At 37.9% G+C, this 17,254-nt stretch overlaps 1 protein-coding gene across 1 annotated transcript; it reads left to right on the top strand.

Annotated features, from left to right (window-relative positions):
* Nucleotides 1-8,426: 8,426 nt before the first annotated feature.
* LOC113925058 (signal recognition particle 9 kDa protein-like) lies at nt 8,427-9,191 on the top strand. The gene has a single exon (XM_027599571.2). The coding sequence runs from the start codon at nt 8,442-8,444 to the stop codon at nt 8,697-8,699; it is 258 nt and encodes an 85-aa protein (XP_027455372.1). The 5' UTR covers nt 8,427-8,441; the 3' UTR covers nt 8,700-9,191.
* Nucleotides 9,192-17,254: the final 8,063 nt, after the last annotated feature.

Genomic DNA, 17,254 nt, shown 5'->3' on the forward strand with positions numbered 1-17,254 from the left:
GAGCCCTTAATCCACTATGAGTGGCACCTTGGTAAGAGAAGAGAACATCTTGAAAACACAGACATGCACAGAGAAAAAACAATGTCAAAACACAGAGTAACAGACAGCCATGCACCTGGAGTGACGTGTCTACAAGCCAAGGAACACCAAGGATCTCCAGAAAACACTAGAAGCTAGAAGAGGAAAGGAAAGATTCTTCCTTAGAGCTATCAGAGAGAGCATCGCCATATTCAATCTTGATTTTGGACTTCTAGTTTCCAGAATGGTCAGACAACAAATTTCTGTTGTTTTAAGCCACTTCAAAAAAAAATAAACAATATGTCACATAAGCAAAAACACTTGAGCAGCACTGCTTTACATGAGATGCAATTATATGCCCTAGGAATAAAATGAGAGCACAAGTGTCAATCTATATTATTAGATATTATCAAAATGGAATTTATTGCTTACAGTTCAATTAACCCTAAACCCTTCTGACACCCTAACATTTTATCCAGAACCCCTCAGAGGTTCTAGTGATTTGTACTCTACCCCGTAGACTGCTATCCAGAGGACTCATGGGGACTTGAGTGGTGGTAGCACTATGAAGTCTATAATTGACATAGAAGAAATGTGAACTAATTCCTTTTGCTCTTCCCACAGCAAACCTGGAGTGTTCAAAAATGAGAGAAAAGGGGGTGTCTGGAAATGTTCTACAAAGGAGCAGGGTCCTCAAGCCAACATGAATGAAAAGAGAATGAAATCACGCTGGCTTCCAGGGCATCATTCTCATGGACACAGCTGCTGATATGCCTGGACATGTGCCATGTTTGGGGGTTGAGGTCTTACGGAGGTTAAACAGCAGAGGAACTGCATTCTCTCATAAACATGTTTTATCCATAAGATGCATTCTCCGCTTACATGGTTGACAGTGTCAGTGTCAGGCTGAAGCAAATCACTGTTTGTATTCCCTGAGAGACAAACGGTGAAATGACCAGTCTTCCTTCTTTGCAGTTCATTAAATGAGGCACAGTTGGGAGTCTTCACATCTTTCACCTGTTAAGTCTCTCCATGTTGGATTGTGTCATATTAGATCTTAAAATCAAAATGCTAACCCTGTTAAACTTACTCTAGGTCATGCCACAATGGATGACATTCATCATGTTTTCTCTGTCATGTTCTCATTGCTCTTCATTTTTGCCTGCTTTTGTTCATGCTGTTTCTTATATTCATAACTCTTAAGGAGGCACAAGGCTCACCTTTGTCCTTTACTCCAATTAAGAATATATTAAGAGCTAGGGGAATCCACGAATCATTTCCGTAACTCAACTATTTACACTATTCTAGCTTCTTCTCTACATTTATTTTCCCCTAGAAGGTTCCTGATATAAAATTTCTAGAAAAGAAAAATAATAATAGAAGCAGACAGTGATGTCTGTACTAATAGAACTTCCTGCAAAAATGTTCTACTCTGCTATGTCCAAAGTAGATATCACTGGCCACAAATAGTTTTTGAGCACTTAAAATGTGGCCAATGCCACGTTTTGTTTTGTTTTTTTACTTGTAATGAAATTTAAATAGTGACTACTATAAGAGTGGCTACTATACTGGATAAAATGGACTTTAATAGTGTTATACAGTGTTCCAGCTTAGACTTATATAGTATTTACCATGTGCCATGCACTGCTTTAAGAACTTTACAAATACTAATACACTTGCTTAATCTTCCAATGACCCTGTAAGGTAAGTAATATTGTTCCCTTTCATCTCACAGAAAATTAAACTGAAACACAAAAGGTTCAGTAGCTGGCAGAAAATATCATAGCCAATAAGTAGCAGAGACAGGATTTGGACCTTGTACTCTGCTTCCAGAGTCTACATTTGTAACCATACGCTACCCTATCAGGAAAAAAAAAAGTGACAGAAATAGTATCTATTTTAATAGTGTCCATTTTCTCCTTCATCTGACACATTTTCTGATCTAATTTTCCAGACTTAATATATAAGCAACTTTCAACCAAAATGGTTCATGAATGACTTATTTTCCTCTTCCACTATTGTTAATGTTTGGTAATCATAAAGTTCCTTTCTTTGGAAAACAGAAGGCATTGTCACACTCTGCAGTGGGTCTAAGGATTAAAAACTCAAGGTAATAGAGCCATTCTGTAATGAGCTCCTTCTACCAGTTTTGAAGCATCCAATATCCACAGACTCTCTAAAGCAAGGTTATTTATTTTTTAAATTAATCCAAACTGGAACTAAATTTTGCTTACTGATTCTTGACAAAGGAAGTCGATGTTCATTTCTCATGTTCACCAACTTAGAAGCAATTAGTAGGAAGGAAGCAAAGTCCTCTAACACTTTTCAGTTGGGAGTACACATGTAAAACAGTCTTAAAATCCTCCAGGAGCACATCAAGGGTCACCCACAGGCAAAATATTTCTCAGAAAGATCTCTCTTTTTTTTTAATTCATTTGAGAGAGACAGAGAGAGAGAGCACAAGAAGGGGGAAGGGTCAGAAGGAGAGGGAAAAGCATACTCCCCGCTGAGCAGGGAGCCCAATGTGGGCTCGATCCCAGGACCTCAGGATCATGACCGGAGTAGAAGGCAGACGCTCAACCCACTGAGCCACCCAAGCACCCCAGAAAGAGCTCTTTTTTTTATTTAAACAATTAAACTGCTTGGTAAAATGATTGCATCATAGTTTTGGTGATTAATACTCATTTACAGAAATCAGCATTTACTTTATTCATTTCTGAAATTAAGGTAAAATTCCATTTGGTTTCAACAAACATCTATAAATGCAAGTATCTTTCCTCTTAAAAATCTACCTTGACTCTATCTAATCAAAATCACCATTTAACTAGATGCATGCCCTAAGCTCATTTTAAACTTGTATCTATTGCAAAAAACTTGAGGGGCATATTTAGAGAGAAGGTAACAAGTTATTAAAGCAATAAGAGTATCAACTCATTATTTAGTTCTGATTATGTGCCAATGCTGTACTGCACTTTGTCAAGCACTTGTATTTTATCAGAGTTAATATTTAGAACAAACTGCGAGGTTGGCATTTTCATCTACATTTTACGGATAAGAGAACTAAACCTCAGAGGTAAACTTGCTTTAAGTTACGCAGGGAGTAGGTAAAGAAATAGCTGTAGCTTGTACTGTAACCTAGATTAGCTTCCAAATTTCATACCTAAGCACAAATTCTTTCAGAATCAAAACTAGAAGTTTCTTTTTTTAATTGAAATGGCATAAACGGAAAACCATGACATTAGAAATAATTCTGTTTTCTTCTGCGACAACTACTGTTTTTATTATTCACTTGGTATTTTCTTTAATTTATTTACACCCTGCACTACTCCAAGAATTAAGGTACTTTATACAGGTGAAGATAACACAAGATAAAATAAATCAAAATATGGTAAAAAGAAAATAAAAACAAGAAAAAGAGCATAAAACAGGCCACAAATTGTACTCAAAGATTCCTAGCAGCCACATGTGGAAAGAAAACCTCATCAGTTAACATACACATTTCACAATGTCTATGAGATAAAAGTTATTTCAGCACTAAAACCACCTAACAGCCTCTCGGTGGACTCACAAAAAGCACTGTGTGAATATGACGAATAAAGCCTCTGGCCAAATCCTCACATGGACAGTGTGACAATTTTCCTAGGGCTCTTTTTCATGTTTCTCTCTATCCATGCATGACAGAAAAGGGCAATAAATTCAATTCTGCAGTAGGGCCAAAGTAATGTGGTGATGTGTCCTCATTCAGCATTGCACAAATATCACTGTTACCCCTTCCCTCTGCCTGTTTCCGTGGCAGTGTTGAGCACCGTGCTGGGGGTGCATGTATACTTATCATGGACAACCTTGTGCTGTGAGCTATCTGCTCCCATGTGCGTGCCACATATTCGGAGCTAGAGGGCAAGCTCTTTGAAGGCAGCAATCATGTCTAACTCTGATCTTTCCACAGTTTTCACAAGTTATTACTCAATAAATCTTTGTTAACTGACAGACATAAAAGTTATTCCCAAATTGTGGCACATGTAACATAGAAGTACATGAGAGGATTTAACATGATACATAGATAGAGCATTAAATAATATTAAGTCAGTTTTTTTATTTTATTTTATTATGTTATGTTAACCACCATACATTACATCATTAGTTTTTGATGTAGTGTTCCATGATTTGTTGTTTGCATATAACATCCAGTGCTCCATGCAATATGTGCCCTCCTTAATACCCATCACCAGGCTAATCCATCCCCCCACCCCCTCCCCTCTAAAACCCTCAGTTTGTTTTTCAGAGTCCATAGTCTCTCATGGTTCGTCTCCCCCTCTAATTTCCCCCCTTCATTTTTCCCTTCCTACTATCTTCTTTTTTTTTTAACATATAATGTATTATTTGTTTCAGGGATACAGGTCTGTGATTCATCAGTCTTACACAATTCACAGCGCTCACCATAGTACATACCCTCCCCAATGTCTATCACTCAGCCACCCCATCCCTCCCACCCCCCACCACTCTGGAAACCCTCTATGAAAAGTCAGTTTTAAAAAATAAAAACTCCCCCCTTCCCAAATCTCCTTAATGCTTTTAGTATCCTATTTGTAAAGGCGATTGGTCATCAACTTATAGATACTCATTTTCAGTTTATCAACACTATCACTAAAAGAGTATCAAACACAGTTGTTCTCCTCTGTACATCAGCTGTTATACTTTAAACCAAACTAGATGATATATAAGGTGATATAGAATAATGATATATAAAAGATCACTAGTTTCTACTACATCTTCATTCATAAACACAATTGCTTCATACACAGTGCTCTCATTTTACTTTCCAAAAATAAGATAATGAGTCAAAAGCTATAAGTGCCGGTAAACAATTACCTGAACTCAGTGGAAAGAGACTCACAGCAGTTCTTTCTAGGACCACCTGGTGCTAACAACCTCTCAGGGAGTCAAGAAGCATCATACTGAAGACAATTCAGCTTTTCTTTTTGCCCAAGAACAAGCAACATATGGATTGAATGCAATCCCTCACCACAGCCAGATGAAAGATAGCTCACTGATCCTGTTCCATCTCCATGAGAAACCATCTCCATGAGAAACCATCTCCATGAGAAACCATCTCCACGAGAAACCATCTCCAGGAGAGAGTAACAGAGGACCAAGGTTAGATGGCTCCCTTTCATTCTTCTCTTGTTGCCTCAACCCAATCCACTTCCTGTCATGACTGAGCAATTTCAGTTTCATCTGATGCATGCTATACTATATCAGAAATAAATTGCTCAATTGGATAGGTCAACTTGCTGTTGTTATTGCTACCCTAGGAGCACAAAGAAAGTCTAATGTGATGCACAGCTCAGAAGTTTAACCATAGTTGTCTAAAAACTTTAAAAAAACCTAATTCTTTTGAGGGTTGCTGGAGTGGTAGGGGTTGGGAGGGATGGGGTGGCTGGGTGATAGACATTGGGGAGGGTATGCGCTATGGTGAGTGCTGTGAATTGTGTAAGACTGTTGAATCACAGACCTGTACCCCTGAAACAAATAATACGTTATATGTTAAAAAAAAAAAAAAAGAAGAAGAAGATAGCAGGAGGGGAAGAATGAAGGGGGGAAATCAGAGGGGGAGACGAACCATGAGAGACTATGGATTCTGAGAAACAAACTGAGGGTTCTAGAGGGGAGGGGGTGGGGGGATGGGTTAGCCTGGTGATGGGTATTAAAAAGGGCATGTTCTGCATGGAGCACTGGATGTTATATGCAAACAATGAATCATGGAACACTATATCAAAAACTAATGATGTAATGTATGGTGATTAACGTAACATAAAAAAAAAAAAAAAAAGCCTAAGTCTTTACATCTATCCCCAGACATGGGTCAAGTACAGCCTTGCAGAAATCATATGGGGTCAGAGCACAGTGTAGTGGTTATGTTGCTTTCCAGTTACTCCATTAATGACTACTGAGAATAGAGGAAGGCATGTAGCCCAAAATTATATTCTTGCCAAGTAGTCCTAGTCACTGTACTCACAGCTGGTTAAAGACAACCTGTCTAGGGGGCACCTGGCTGGCTCAATCAGAGGCTATGACTCTTGACTTCATGGTTGTTGAGTTCAAGCCCCATGTTGGGAAAGAAGCCTAGTTTACAACAACAGCAACAACAAAAATATAACCTGTCTGGAACCTCCCTAAACGGAGTAAACCATTAAAAAAAATTATATAATACTATGCAATTAGAAAGTGACTAGGAATTCTATGTTGAAAATGTCAGAAAATCATTAGAAAGTTATAAAATTATGTGTCTTCATCATATATCTATTCTCTAGGCTTGGAGTCAGATATGGAGAGAGGCATGAAGGGCAGGAACGTGTATTATGGCATTTAGTTTGAGTCGGTGCAAAGCACGTGAAAAGTTACATAATAAAATTCCATTTGAAAACTTCCATGAGATAAAATCATTTCGGCTAGGTTTTACACTCCCTTGATCACAGCTCAGAGTCTATGAAGTCATTTCCATTCAGCCACTCACTCAGGCATTCAATCTACAAATTTTTCAGTGAAATGCTACAGCTAAAAGCATTAAGCCTTTCAATCAGACCATCTGAATTTGTATCCTAGCCAGACAATTACTACCTATGTGTCCTTAGGCTATTTAACCTCTCTCTCTCTCTCTCTCTTCATCTGTAAATTGAGGATAATCATAGTACACTTATTATCAAGATGTTATGAAAATAAAAAGAGAAATATAAATTCTTAGCAAGTACTGTCCACAGAGTTAAATGCTCAACATATATTGGTCATTGTTATTCCACAAATATATATTGAGCAGCTTTCAGATATAAGGCACTATGAGCTAGCTATAAGATAATCCAGAGGTGAAAAAAGGACAAAATTTTTCATCAGAAAGTTTGGAATCTAATTTTTTAAAAAAAGATATGGAAAAAACAAAAAATTACAACAGGCTGACCATAGTTGGTGTTGTTTTTTAAAATACAAGTAAGTTATATATCAGCAGAAAAGAAGATTACTTCCAGAAAAAGATCACAGAAGGACTTCTGAATAAATTCCCTCATTAGCAGAGACATGAAAGATGAATAAGATCTGTAAATCTGTAGTTTAGCATCTGGGGTGAAGCATTCTAAGTATAATACATATCGTGAGGTCTTCCAGGTGAGAAAAGTGAATCTAGACTAGAGAGGACCTTGAATGCCAAGCTAAGAAGTATGAAATGTACTTGTTTCCAATAAAAACACATTGAAGGTTTTTGAACAGAAGAGGGAGAGGATGAGAATTGTATTTTAGGAAGATGAATGGAACAGTAGAATCTTGAACATAGCATAATGAAAAGACCAGCCATTGGCTAATGTCTTTGTACCTTTGAGAGGCAAGTTGAACCTAAATAACCCAGTCAGGGAACAGGATGTAAAAGGAGGAGAGAAAAGCAAAAGAAATTTATAAATCTTCACACATTCACAACTCAGTGTCCCAACAAGATGTCTTAAAGCTTCCAACTTATCAATCAAGCATGAAAAAAAGTTATGTCAAGATTTTCAGGTTAGTAACAGGTGTCTCTTCCTTATTTAGACCATTCGATAGTGATCAAATTCTGACATGAACAAGGGGTGCCCATACAGTTGTAGCTGCACTGTTAGTCACCGAAAAGCTAAAGACAGAAAAAGGTGTTAAGAACAAGCGAGGTAGGTAAAGACAAATGTCTAGGAAAAACATAATAATTAGCAAACCAAAGAACCCAAATTAGAATTCTCCATTACTTTCTCTCTAGAGGAAGTTACTAAATTTTGAATGTCACAGATAACATTGAGAGTCTAATGCAACTAGAAAAAAGTATACACTCAAAATTGTTAGGGAGAGTTGCAGTCTCCCACGAATGTTCAGCATCCATGCTTAGCATGAACGATTGCCATCTTTATGTCCATTGACCCAAGGTTAAGATTATCTACTGCAAAAAAAAAAAAGCTGAATTCTATGAAGATTAATTGAACCACTTTCCAGTTGTGATATACATTAATTAAATTCCTCTAATAGGCAAATATGGCTTTATACTTAAAATATTTAGTGCAGCACATAAGTGAAAATGATCAAAATAAACATCATGTTTTACAGAACACATAGGCTTCTCTAAATCATTGTATCTCTCTTTATAGAGCACTGAAGAGAAAGAGTATCCAAATTAATGGACACATAATGACTGGAATATAGATAACTTTAAAGAAAAATATAAAAACCTCTATCCTTCTTCTATATCAAGCTTACCAAGTCTAACTTCATATGATTGATTTATGTGCAAGTAGTCTTTAAGAAATTTGAGACAGGCCCCCGCACCGGTCTCCGGCAGCCAGAGGTAGGTGGTAGGTGGGCCGGGTCTTGCCGCCTGCGGTCCCCGGCCTCGCCCGCTCGCGTTCCGCTGCAGACCCACGATGCAGTACCAGACGTGGGAGGAGTTCAGTCGCGCGGCCGAGAAACTCTACCTCGCCGACCCTATGAAGGCCCGTGTGGTTCTCAAATATAGGCATTCTGATGGGAGTTTGTGTATTAAAGTAACAGATGATTTAGTTTGTTTGGTGTATAGAACAGACCAAGCCCAAGACGTAAAGAAGATTGAGAAATTCCACAGTCAACTAATGCGACTTATGGTAGCCAAGGAATCCCGCAGTGTTGCCATGGAAACGGACTAAATGGTTTGAATTGAAGATCTGTCCTGTTCTTAGGAAGCAAATCTCTTTTGAATCTGAAAAAGTGTTGGGAAAGAAAATAGTTTATGTAACTAAGTCGGCTCTTCAGAAGTGGGGAGATCCTTTTTTGTACTTTGTGTTTTAATGTTTACTTTAAAGAGCTAGGAATGTAAATGCTTTCAGGTAGAAAACCTTTATTTTTGAAAATTGAACAAATGCATCTATGTTGGGAAACCTTTTGCAGGTTGATATGGGGCAAAATATGTAATTATTCTATGGTAAGTTTGTATCAGTAATTTGAAAAAGGCAATTCTTCCTTAAATTTAGTTAATCTGTCTTTAAAAGAAAATTAGATGTAACCATTTTGCCAGATTGATATATTTCTTTTGGAGCATAAAATTTGTGCTGTTGCTGACCAACAAACATAAAATATGGTAACTGGAATTGCCTGTGCACAGCAGTGTGCCTGACTATGTATAATATAGTAGTGTAGTCTCAGTTATTTCTAATAATCATGGAAACAAGTATGCTTTACTTTACCTAAAACTTTCCAAATTTAAACTATTTTTGAATGTAAGGGATTTGTAGTATCATTAGCTTGTTGAGCAGAGACTTGCTTTGAATCTCGTTTTCAGTGCTCAGAAACCAGCTGCGGTTACTTTAAGTGCATGAACAGAATGATCACTAGTGGCCTGAGGCCACCATATTACACAGGTATTTGCCACAGATTTCCCCTCTGTCTTTTCTCAGGAGGGCTAAAGATTATTCAGACTGTTAAATCTTCACATATGTCTGTGCCACCCCTGCCCGTTTCTCTCTGTATTTAACCAAGGTGTTAAGCGTGACTGTCACAACTGTTATGTTTTCCTTTAGGCCAGAGGGATATCATTGGATATTTATCATATTATTGTAACCTGAATTTTACCACCTAAATGTAATGTTCACATGTTGCTACCTACATTAAAATATTTTTTGGTTAGGAAAAAAAGAAAAAAGAAAAATTTGAGACATAAGTCAGACTTTATTTCAGAAATAAATTTTCTTTCATAATTTTGTCTGCCTGTTTCCAATACTGTTATACTGATTGTAGCCACCTTAAATAATAAATATGCAAATTATTTAAGCAAAACATTGAGCCAGTTAACAATAATTTAGACATTTTAAGCAAATATAATTCCTCAAGTCTAAAAATTTATGCTTAAGCACATGGGCTTTGAATTTAAACTGTATGAGTTTGAATCCTAGTGCCATCCCTTCACAGCCATGGACTCTGGGCAAGTTCCTTAACCTCTCTATGCTTCATTTCTTCATTTTAAAATGGAGGACAATAATAGTACCTTCCTCATAAGGTTGTTAAGAATTAAGGGATGTAGGAAAGCCAGGTAGGAAACACTATGTAAGTGTTTGTTGTCATTGTTGCTATGATTGTGGTTGTTGTGTAGTAGGAAAAGCCAAGTCTGGTACAAAACAATACTCGCTATCCAAATAACATGGCTTTGTTGTTCTTATGATCTACAGCGTGGAACAATGTTAAGAAGCTCAAGGTCAATGGCTGTGTCCAGTTACTTCCTGTGGTTTTACTTCTTGGATAAGAACAAAGAAAAATGAAAACAATATCACTTCAGATGACACTTGAGGATTTTTGGAAATTTTCCCACACAGTTTCAGACCTGGCTGTGGGAGACCTTGATTTTCTGTTGGGGAAGACCTTCTGTCTTCCAGAAAATATATGTTAAAAAAAATTTTAGAGAAGTTATAGTCTCTGAAGTTTCAAAGACAAGGCAATAAATTTATCTGGAAGTTATAAATGTTACAGAAATAAACTTAAAGCCCTCAGACCATACAGGTAGTATATAATTCATTCAATACATAATAACCATTCTGTCCAAAATGAAACCTACACTTACTTAGTGAGATGCTTAGGGTTTCTTATGGTAGTTGAAAAAAACAAAGGAACATTGGATCATGATAAAGAAATGTTCCCCAAATTTTCCTCCAATCTCTCTGCCAAGAATTATGAACCTAGTAAAGAAACAAAAATCTATCAGTTGAAAAGTTGATTTGCAAATGGTAAATGGAAAAAACACAGAAGCATAAAATAGTCATGCAGTTTCATATAGTTGATCGAGCCTAAATAAAGTGAATGGTGATTCAGGCAATACAGACCACTGATACTTAACTTTTCTTCAATCTCCACAACTAATGTATCATTAATTCATATAAATTCCAATTCTGGAAACTGATTTTGAAGCCATTTTTTCCTCTCCATTCCTACTGGCATTCAATCTACCACCACCTGGATTTCTACAGTAGCCTCCTGATTGTTTTCTTTTGTTCCACTCTTTCTCTATACACTTCATATTGTAGCCATAGAGGATTCTTACCGTAAGTCAAATCAGGCCATGTCACTAATTAAAGCCAGCAATGTCTTTTTAAGCACTTAGAGCAAACTGTAAACCACTTAACTGGAAGTGTATCACCCTGCATGATTTGGCCCCTGCCCACTTCTCCAAGTACACTTCAGCCTACTCTGTTCTCTTGTTCACTCTGCTCTGGACATACTGGCCTTGTTTCCATTCCTTGAATACACCTGTCCCATCTCACGGCCTTCCCATATACTACTCTCCTTCCACTTAAACCCTCACCCATCTCTCTTCCTGACCATTCCTACTCATCCTGCAAAGCTCAGATGATGGTCACTCCCTCAGAAACACCTTTCCTGAGCACCCACACCACACTGTCCTTACCTCTCATTCTGCCATTATCATGGTTATACAGACTAATCTTCTTCTTCATAGTTTTCATCACAATGTCTACTTACATTTTCATTGGTGTGCTTCCTGGTTTAATTACTCTCTCCCTAAATCAAAAGGTCATTACTGGTATACCAAGGAAAAAGCAGAGTGCCTAACAAATAGCAGGCACCCAGTTCATATTTGTTGAATGGATCAATTACTTTTCACCAAATAATACAAATGAAGACTTAGAGAAGGAGGATCAAAATTTGAGACAAAATAAATTAAGACACTTGGGACTCTCAACTGGAAATATTTACTAACAGAGCCAATAAATAAATAAATAAATAAATAAATAAATAAATAAATAAGCCAGTATATTTCTTTACCCTTTCTGACTTTGATCTGGTCAGGTAATAGACCATTTTACCAAATGTTAACCTTTCATTTTTTTATCACATAGCAATTTCTCTGAACTTTCTAAAATAAACATTAATTTCCAAAGCCTTCCTGTAGGCAAGTTTCACACATGTATAAATCATAAAAAATGAGTTACACAAGTTTTTTTTTTCTTTTTAAAAAATTTTTGGGGCACCTGGGTGCCTCAGTCATTAAGCATCTGCCTTCGGCTCAGGTCATGATCCCAGGGTGCTGGGATCGAGCTCCGCATCGGGTTCCCTGCTCCGCAGGAAGCCTGCTTCTCCCTCTCCCATGCCCCCTGCTTGTGTTCCCTTCCTCGCTGTGTCTCTCTCTCTGTTAAATAAATAAATAAAATCTTAAAAAAAAATAAAAAAATAAAAAATTTTTATTATTGAAGTATAGTTGACATACAATATTAGTTTCATGTGTACCTGATTTGATAATTCTATACATTATACAATGTTCACCACAATAAGTAGTTTTCATCTGTCACTGTATGACAGTATTAAAATATTACTGACTATATTCTCTATGCTGTACTTTTCATCCCCATGACCTAATTTTATAAGTGGAAGTATGTATCTCTTAATCCCATTAATTATTTCACCCATCTCCCACCCCCACTCCCCTCTGGCAAACACCAATTTGTTCTCTGTATTTATGAGTCTGTTTCTGTTTTGTTTTGTTTGTTTTGCTTGTTTTTTAGATTCTACATATAAGTAAAATCATAAGGTATTTATCTTTCTCTGTCTGACTTATTTCACTTAGCATAATACCTTCTAGGTCCATCCATGTTGTCGTAAATGGCAAGATCTCATTCTTTTTTATGGCTGAGTAACATTTTATTGTATATATAATGTGTGTATATGTATATGTATATATACACATATATACACACCACACCTTATCCATTCATCTATTGATGGACATTTAGATTGTTTGCATATCTTGGCTACTGTCTCTTAGATATCAGTCATAGCAACATTTGTCTGGATATGTCTCCTAAGGCAAGCAAAACAAAAGCAAAAATAAACTATTGGGACTATCCCAAAATAAAAAGCTTTAGCAAAGGAAATCATCAACAAAACAAAAAGGCAACCTACTAAATGGAAGAAGATATTTTCACATGATATATCCAGTAAAGGGTTAATACCCAAAATATATGAAGAACTTAAATAGCTCAATACCAAAAATGAAAAAACTCCCCAATTAAAAAAATGAAACTTGCAGAGTTGCCCATGTTTTAACATAATTGTGCTTATGCATTTTAAAATGAGACCAAAATTCAAGGTTCCAGATTGTGAAAATCAAGGGTTTTGTTTTGTTTTGTTTCCATTTAGAATGGGAATGTTCAAGGTGAGCAAGATGTAACACAGCCCGGTGAATAAAAAAGAAATAGAGGACTTGGGAGTCAAAAAAAGCAGAACAACAGCATGTTAGCCTGCTCCTAATTTCACACAAGGAAAAGGCAGCCTCACTATAGGTTTGTCATCTTGTCCTCTTTAAAGTTGAAATTGTTTGAACAAAGAAATTCTTGCATTCTATTTCAACTCCTTCAATTCATTTTGGTAATAATAAATCTGTCCCACCAGATCTACACCACTCTCTATTTTGCTGTCTGACCAAGGAATCTAACTTTGGACATTGGCTCAACTGATCTCACTCACTATTTGACTTCTATTGGGTTTGGCCACTGGAAAGCCCAGGCAAGAAATGGGAAGGACAGAAAACAGGTCTCCCTCCCCAGGAGGTCAACCTTGGCTGTCTATGTTCCCCCATAAAGGTCACTGCTCTTCCCAAAGAGGCCATATTTACAAACCCTCTCTCTTTTTGAGTTCCATACTGCTTCCTCCTCTTTGTACTCCTACAGATAGTAACAGCGAGGGGCTGGTACTATTGGCTGGATTACCACATTTCCCTTCTGGTTTTCCTCGCACAAACCTTTGTAAACAGCCTCTATAAAAATACTTCTCTAAATAGTATGCAGTTTGAATATTCAATCTGTTTTCTGTTGGTACACTGGATGACATAACAAGATAGTTAATGTTAGCAGATAGTTACCAGATAATTCCTAGATAGTTCCAATCACAGAGACCCACATTTTTCAAATTAGAAATTACTGGGCATGTGAACACTACGACATCAACCCAGAGACATAACACTGAACCTATCTCATCAAATATAACATATCTAATTGTTTTCACCCATTTTTGGCAATGAAGAGTAAGCAGCAGAATTTCAAAGCATGCAGGCACCATAATAAGTACCTAAAAATATGAACAATTAGTGTAGCTAACTTTACTGAGCATTTATTTTGTCAGGCAGGTTAATAAGAAACTAAAAACTGCAAGTTTATGACTCACTATATGTACTTACTAATAATTAGCATAGACTAGATCTACCTTCGGGGGCGGAGCAAGATGGCGGAGGAGTAGGAGACTTAAATTTCCTCTGGTCCCAGGAATTCAACTAGATAGGGATCAAACCATTCTGAACACCCACAAACTCAACAGGAGATCGAAGAAAAGAATGGCAACAACTCTCTGAACAGAAAAGCGACCACTTTCTGGAAGGTAGGACATACAGAGAAGTGAATCCGAAGTGATATTCGGGAAGATAGACGGCGGGGGAGGGGGCCTCCATCAGCCGCTACCTGCAAGGGATAGAGCAGTGGAGCACAAAATCAGAACTTTTAGAAGTTGGCTCCGCTGAGGGACATTGCTCCAGTGGCTAAAGGGGGGGTGGAGCCCTTACTGGGACAGTGTGGTCTCAGGACCCTCAGGGTCAGAGGAAGACTGGGGGTGCCTGAGTGTGGTAGAGCTCCCAGGTATCGAAGCGGGGAAGCCGGCTGCAGAGACGGTGCTGAGGCGCGGGCTCTCAGATCGGGGTTGCCATAAACTGTGATCTGTGGCCTAGTTGGGCCACTGCGCCTCCAGCAGGGACCCAACAAGCGGCAGATCCTGGGAGACTCCCCTTCCTCCCCCGGGAGGAGTGGCGCGGGAGCGCACCGCAGGGATCTGCTGGGTTTGGAGACTCCACACGGAGTCGGGTGCCAGAGATAGAAATGCTCGTTCACAGGCTGGGTGAACACGGAGTGCGGCCAGAGACCAGGGAGATGGGAGTGATTGACTGCTTTTCTCTGGGGGCTCACTGAGGAGTGGGGCCCCACAGTCTCGGCTCCTCCCGGCGGAGATTGGGAGGCCACCATTTTCACTCTCTACCTTCAAAGCTGTACGGAAAGTTTGCAGGGAAAAAAACTCCAGAGAGCAAACGTGAGCAGATTCCTTAGCCCGGACCAGCAAGGGCGGGGCAATTCTGCCTCAGGCAAAGACATCTGGGAACCACAGCAACAGGCCCCTCCCCCGGAAGATCAGCAAGAACAGCCAGACAAGACCAAGTTTACCCATCAATGAGAATAGCAGAACTCCAGCACTAGGGGGGTACTGCACATAGAATTCATGGCTTTGTTCCCATGATTCTTTAGTCTTTTAAAGTTAATTTTTTTAATTTTCTTTTTTTTTAATTTTTCTTTTTTCCCTTTTTCAACCAATATCTTATCAGTCCCTTTTCTAAAAACTCTTTTTTATTTTTCATTTTTAGAGTTATATTCTGTCCCTTCATATTAGTTAACCTTATTTTTGGTACATATATATATATATATAAGTTGTCCCGTCTTTAAAATTTGGGGACACAGTGTCTTCTAAGAGACCAAAATATACCCTAAATCTCTAGTGTATGACTTTGTTCTAGTCTCCTGCCTGATCACATTCTGTCCGTGTTTTTTTTTTAAATCCTCTACATTCTTTTTTAAACCAACTTCTTATCTTATCAATTCCTTCTATAAAATCTTTTATACCTTTCATCTTTACAGTCATATTCCATCCCTTCATCATATATACCCTTATTTTTGTACGTATATAAGTTTTTCTTTCTTTAAAATTTTGGGAGGCACTTTCTTCTAATAGACCAAAATACACCCAAAATCGAGTGTGTGGCACTGATCTATTCCCCAGCCTGCCTGATCATATTTGATCATATTCTTTTTTTTTTAATCTTTTTCTTTTTTTTTTTCTTTTTCTTTCTTTCCCTTTCTTTTCCCCCGGTTTCAGGTCTCTTCTGATTTCTTTAGTGTATATTTTTCTGCAGCTGTTTTTACCCTGTTAGCATTTTGTTCTCTCATTCATCCATTCTCCTCTGGACAAAATGACAAGATGGAAAACATTACCTCAAAAAAAAAAAGAACAAGAGGCATTACCGACTGCCAGGGAACTAATCAATATGGACCTTAGTAAGATGTTGGAACTAGAGTTCAGAATGACGATTATAAAGAGACTAGCTGGGCTTGAAAAAAGCATGGAAGTTATTAGAGAAACCCTTTCTGGAGAAATAAAAGAACTACAATCCAACCAAGTCAAAATCACAAGGCTATTAATGAGGTGCAATAAAAAATGGAGGCTCTAACTGCTAGGATAAATGAGGCAGAAGAGAGAATTAGTGATATAGAAGACCAAATGATGGAAAATAAAGAAGCTGAGAAAAAGAGAGATAAACAACTACTGGATCATGAGGGCAGAATTCGAGAGATAAGTGATACCATAAGATGAAACAATATAAGAATAATTGGGATTCCAGAAGAGGAAGAAAGAGAGAGAGGGGCAGAAGGTATATTGGAACAAATTATAGCAGAGAACTTCCCTAATTTGGGGAAGAAAACAGGCATCAAAATACAGGAGGTACAGAGAACCCCTCTCAAAATCAATAAAAATAGGACAACACCCCAACATCTCATAGTAAAACTTATGAATCTCAGAGACAAAGAGAAGATACTGAAAGCAGCTAGGGACAAGAGATCTGTAACCTACAATGCTAGAAACATTAGATTGGAAACAGACCTATCCAAGGAGACTGGCAGGCCAGAAAGGACTGGCATGATATATTTAGAACACTAAATGAGAAAAATACACAGCCAAGATACTATATCCAGCTAGGCTGTCATTGAAAATAGAAGGAGAGATAAGAAGCTTCCAGGACAAACAAAAACGAAAGGAATTTGCAAATATGAACCAGCCCTACAAGAAATATTGAGAGGGGTCCTCTAAGCAAAGAGAGAGCCTAAAAGCAACATAGACCAGAAAGGAACACAGACAATATACAGTAACAGTCACCTTACAGGCAATACAATGGCACCAAATTCATATCTTTCCATAGTTACCCTGTATGTAAATGGGCTAAATGCCCCAATCAAAAGACACAGGCTATCAGATTGGATAAAAAAAACAAGACCCATCAATATGCTGTCTGCAAGAGACTTATTTTAGATCCAAAGACACCCCCAGATTGAAAGTGAGGGGGTGGAAAACCATTTACCGTGCTAATAGACACCAAAAGAAAGCTGGGGTGGCA

The sequence above is a fragment of the Zalophus californianus genome, chromosome 2 (genome assembly GCF_009762305.2).
Source record: "Zalophus californianus isolate mZalCal1 chromosome 2, mZalCal1.pri.v2, whole genome shotgun sequence".
NCBI lineage: Eukaryota > Metazoa > Chordata > Mammalia > Carnivora > Otariidae > Zalophus > Zalophus californianus.

Excerpts from the sequence above, each read along its gene's own strand:
- LOC113925058 (XM_027599571.2), top strand. The coding sequence starts at position 8,442 with ATGCAGTACCAGACGTGGGAGGAGTTCAGTCGCGCGGCCGAGAAACTC.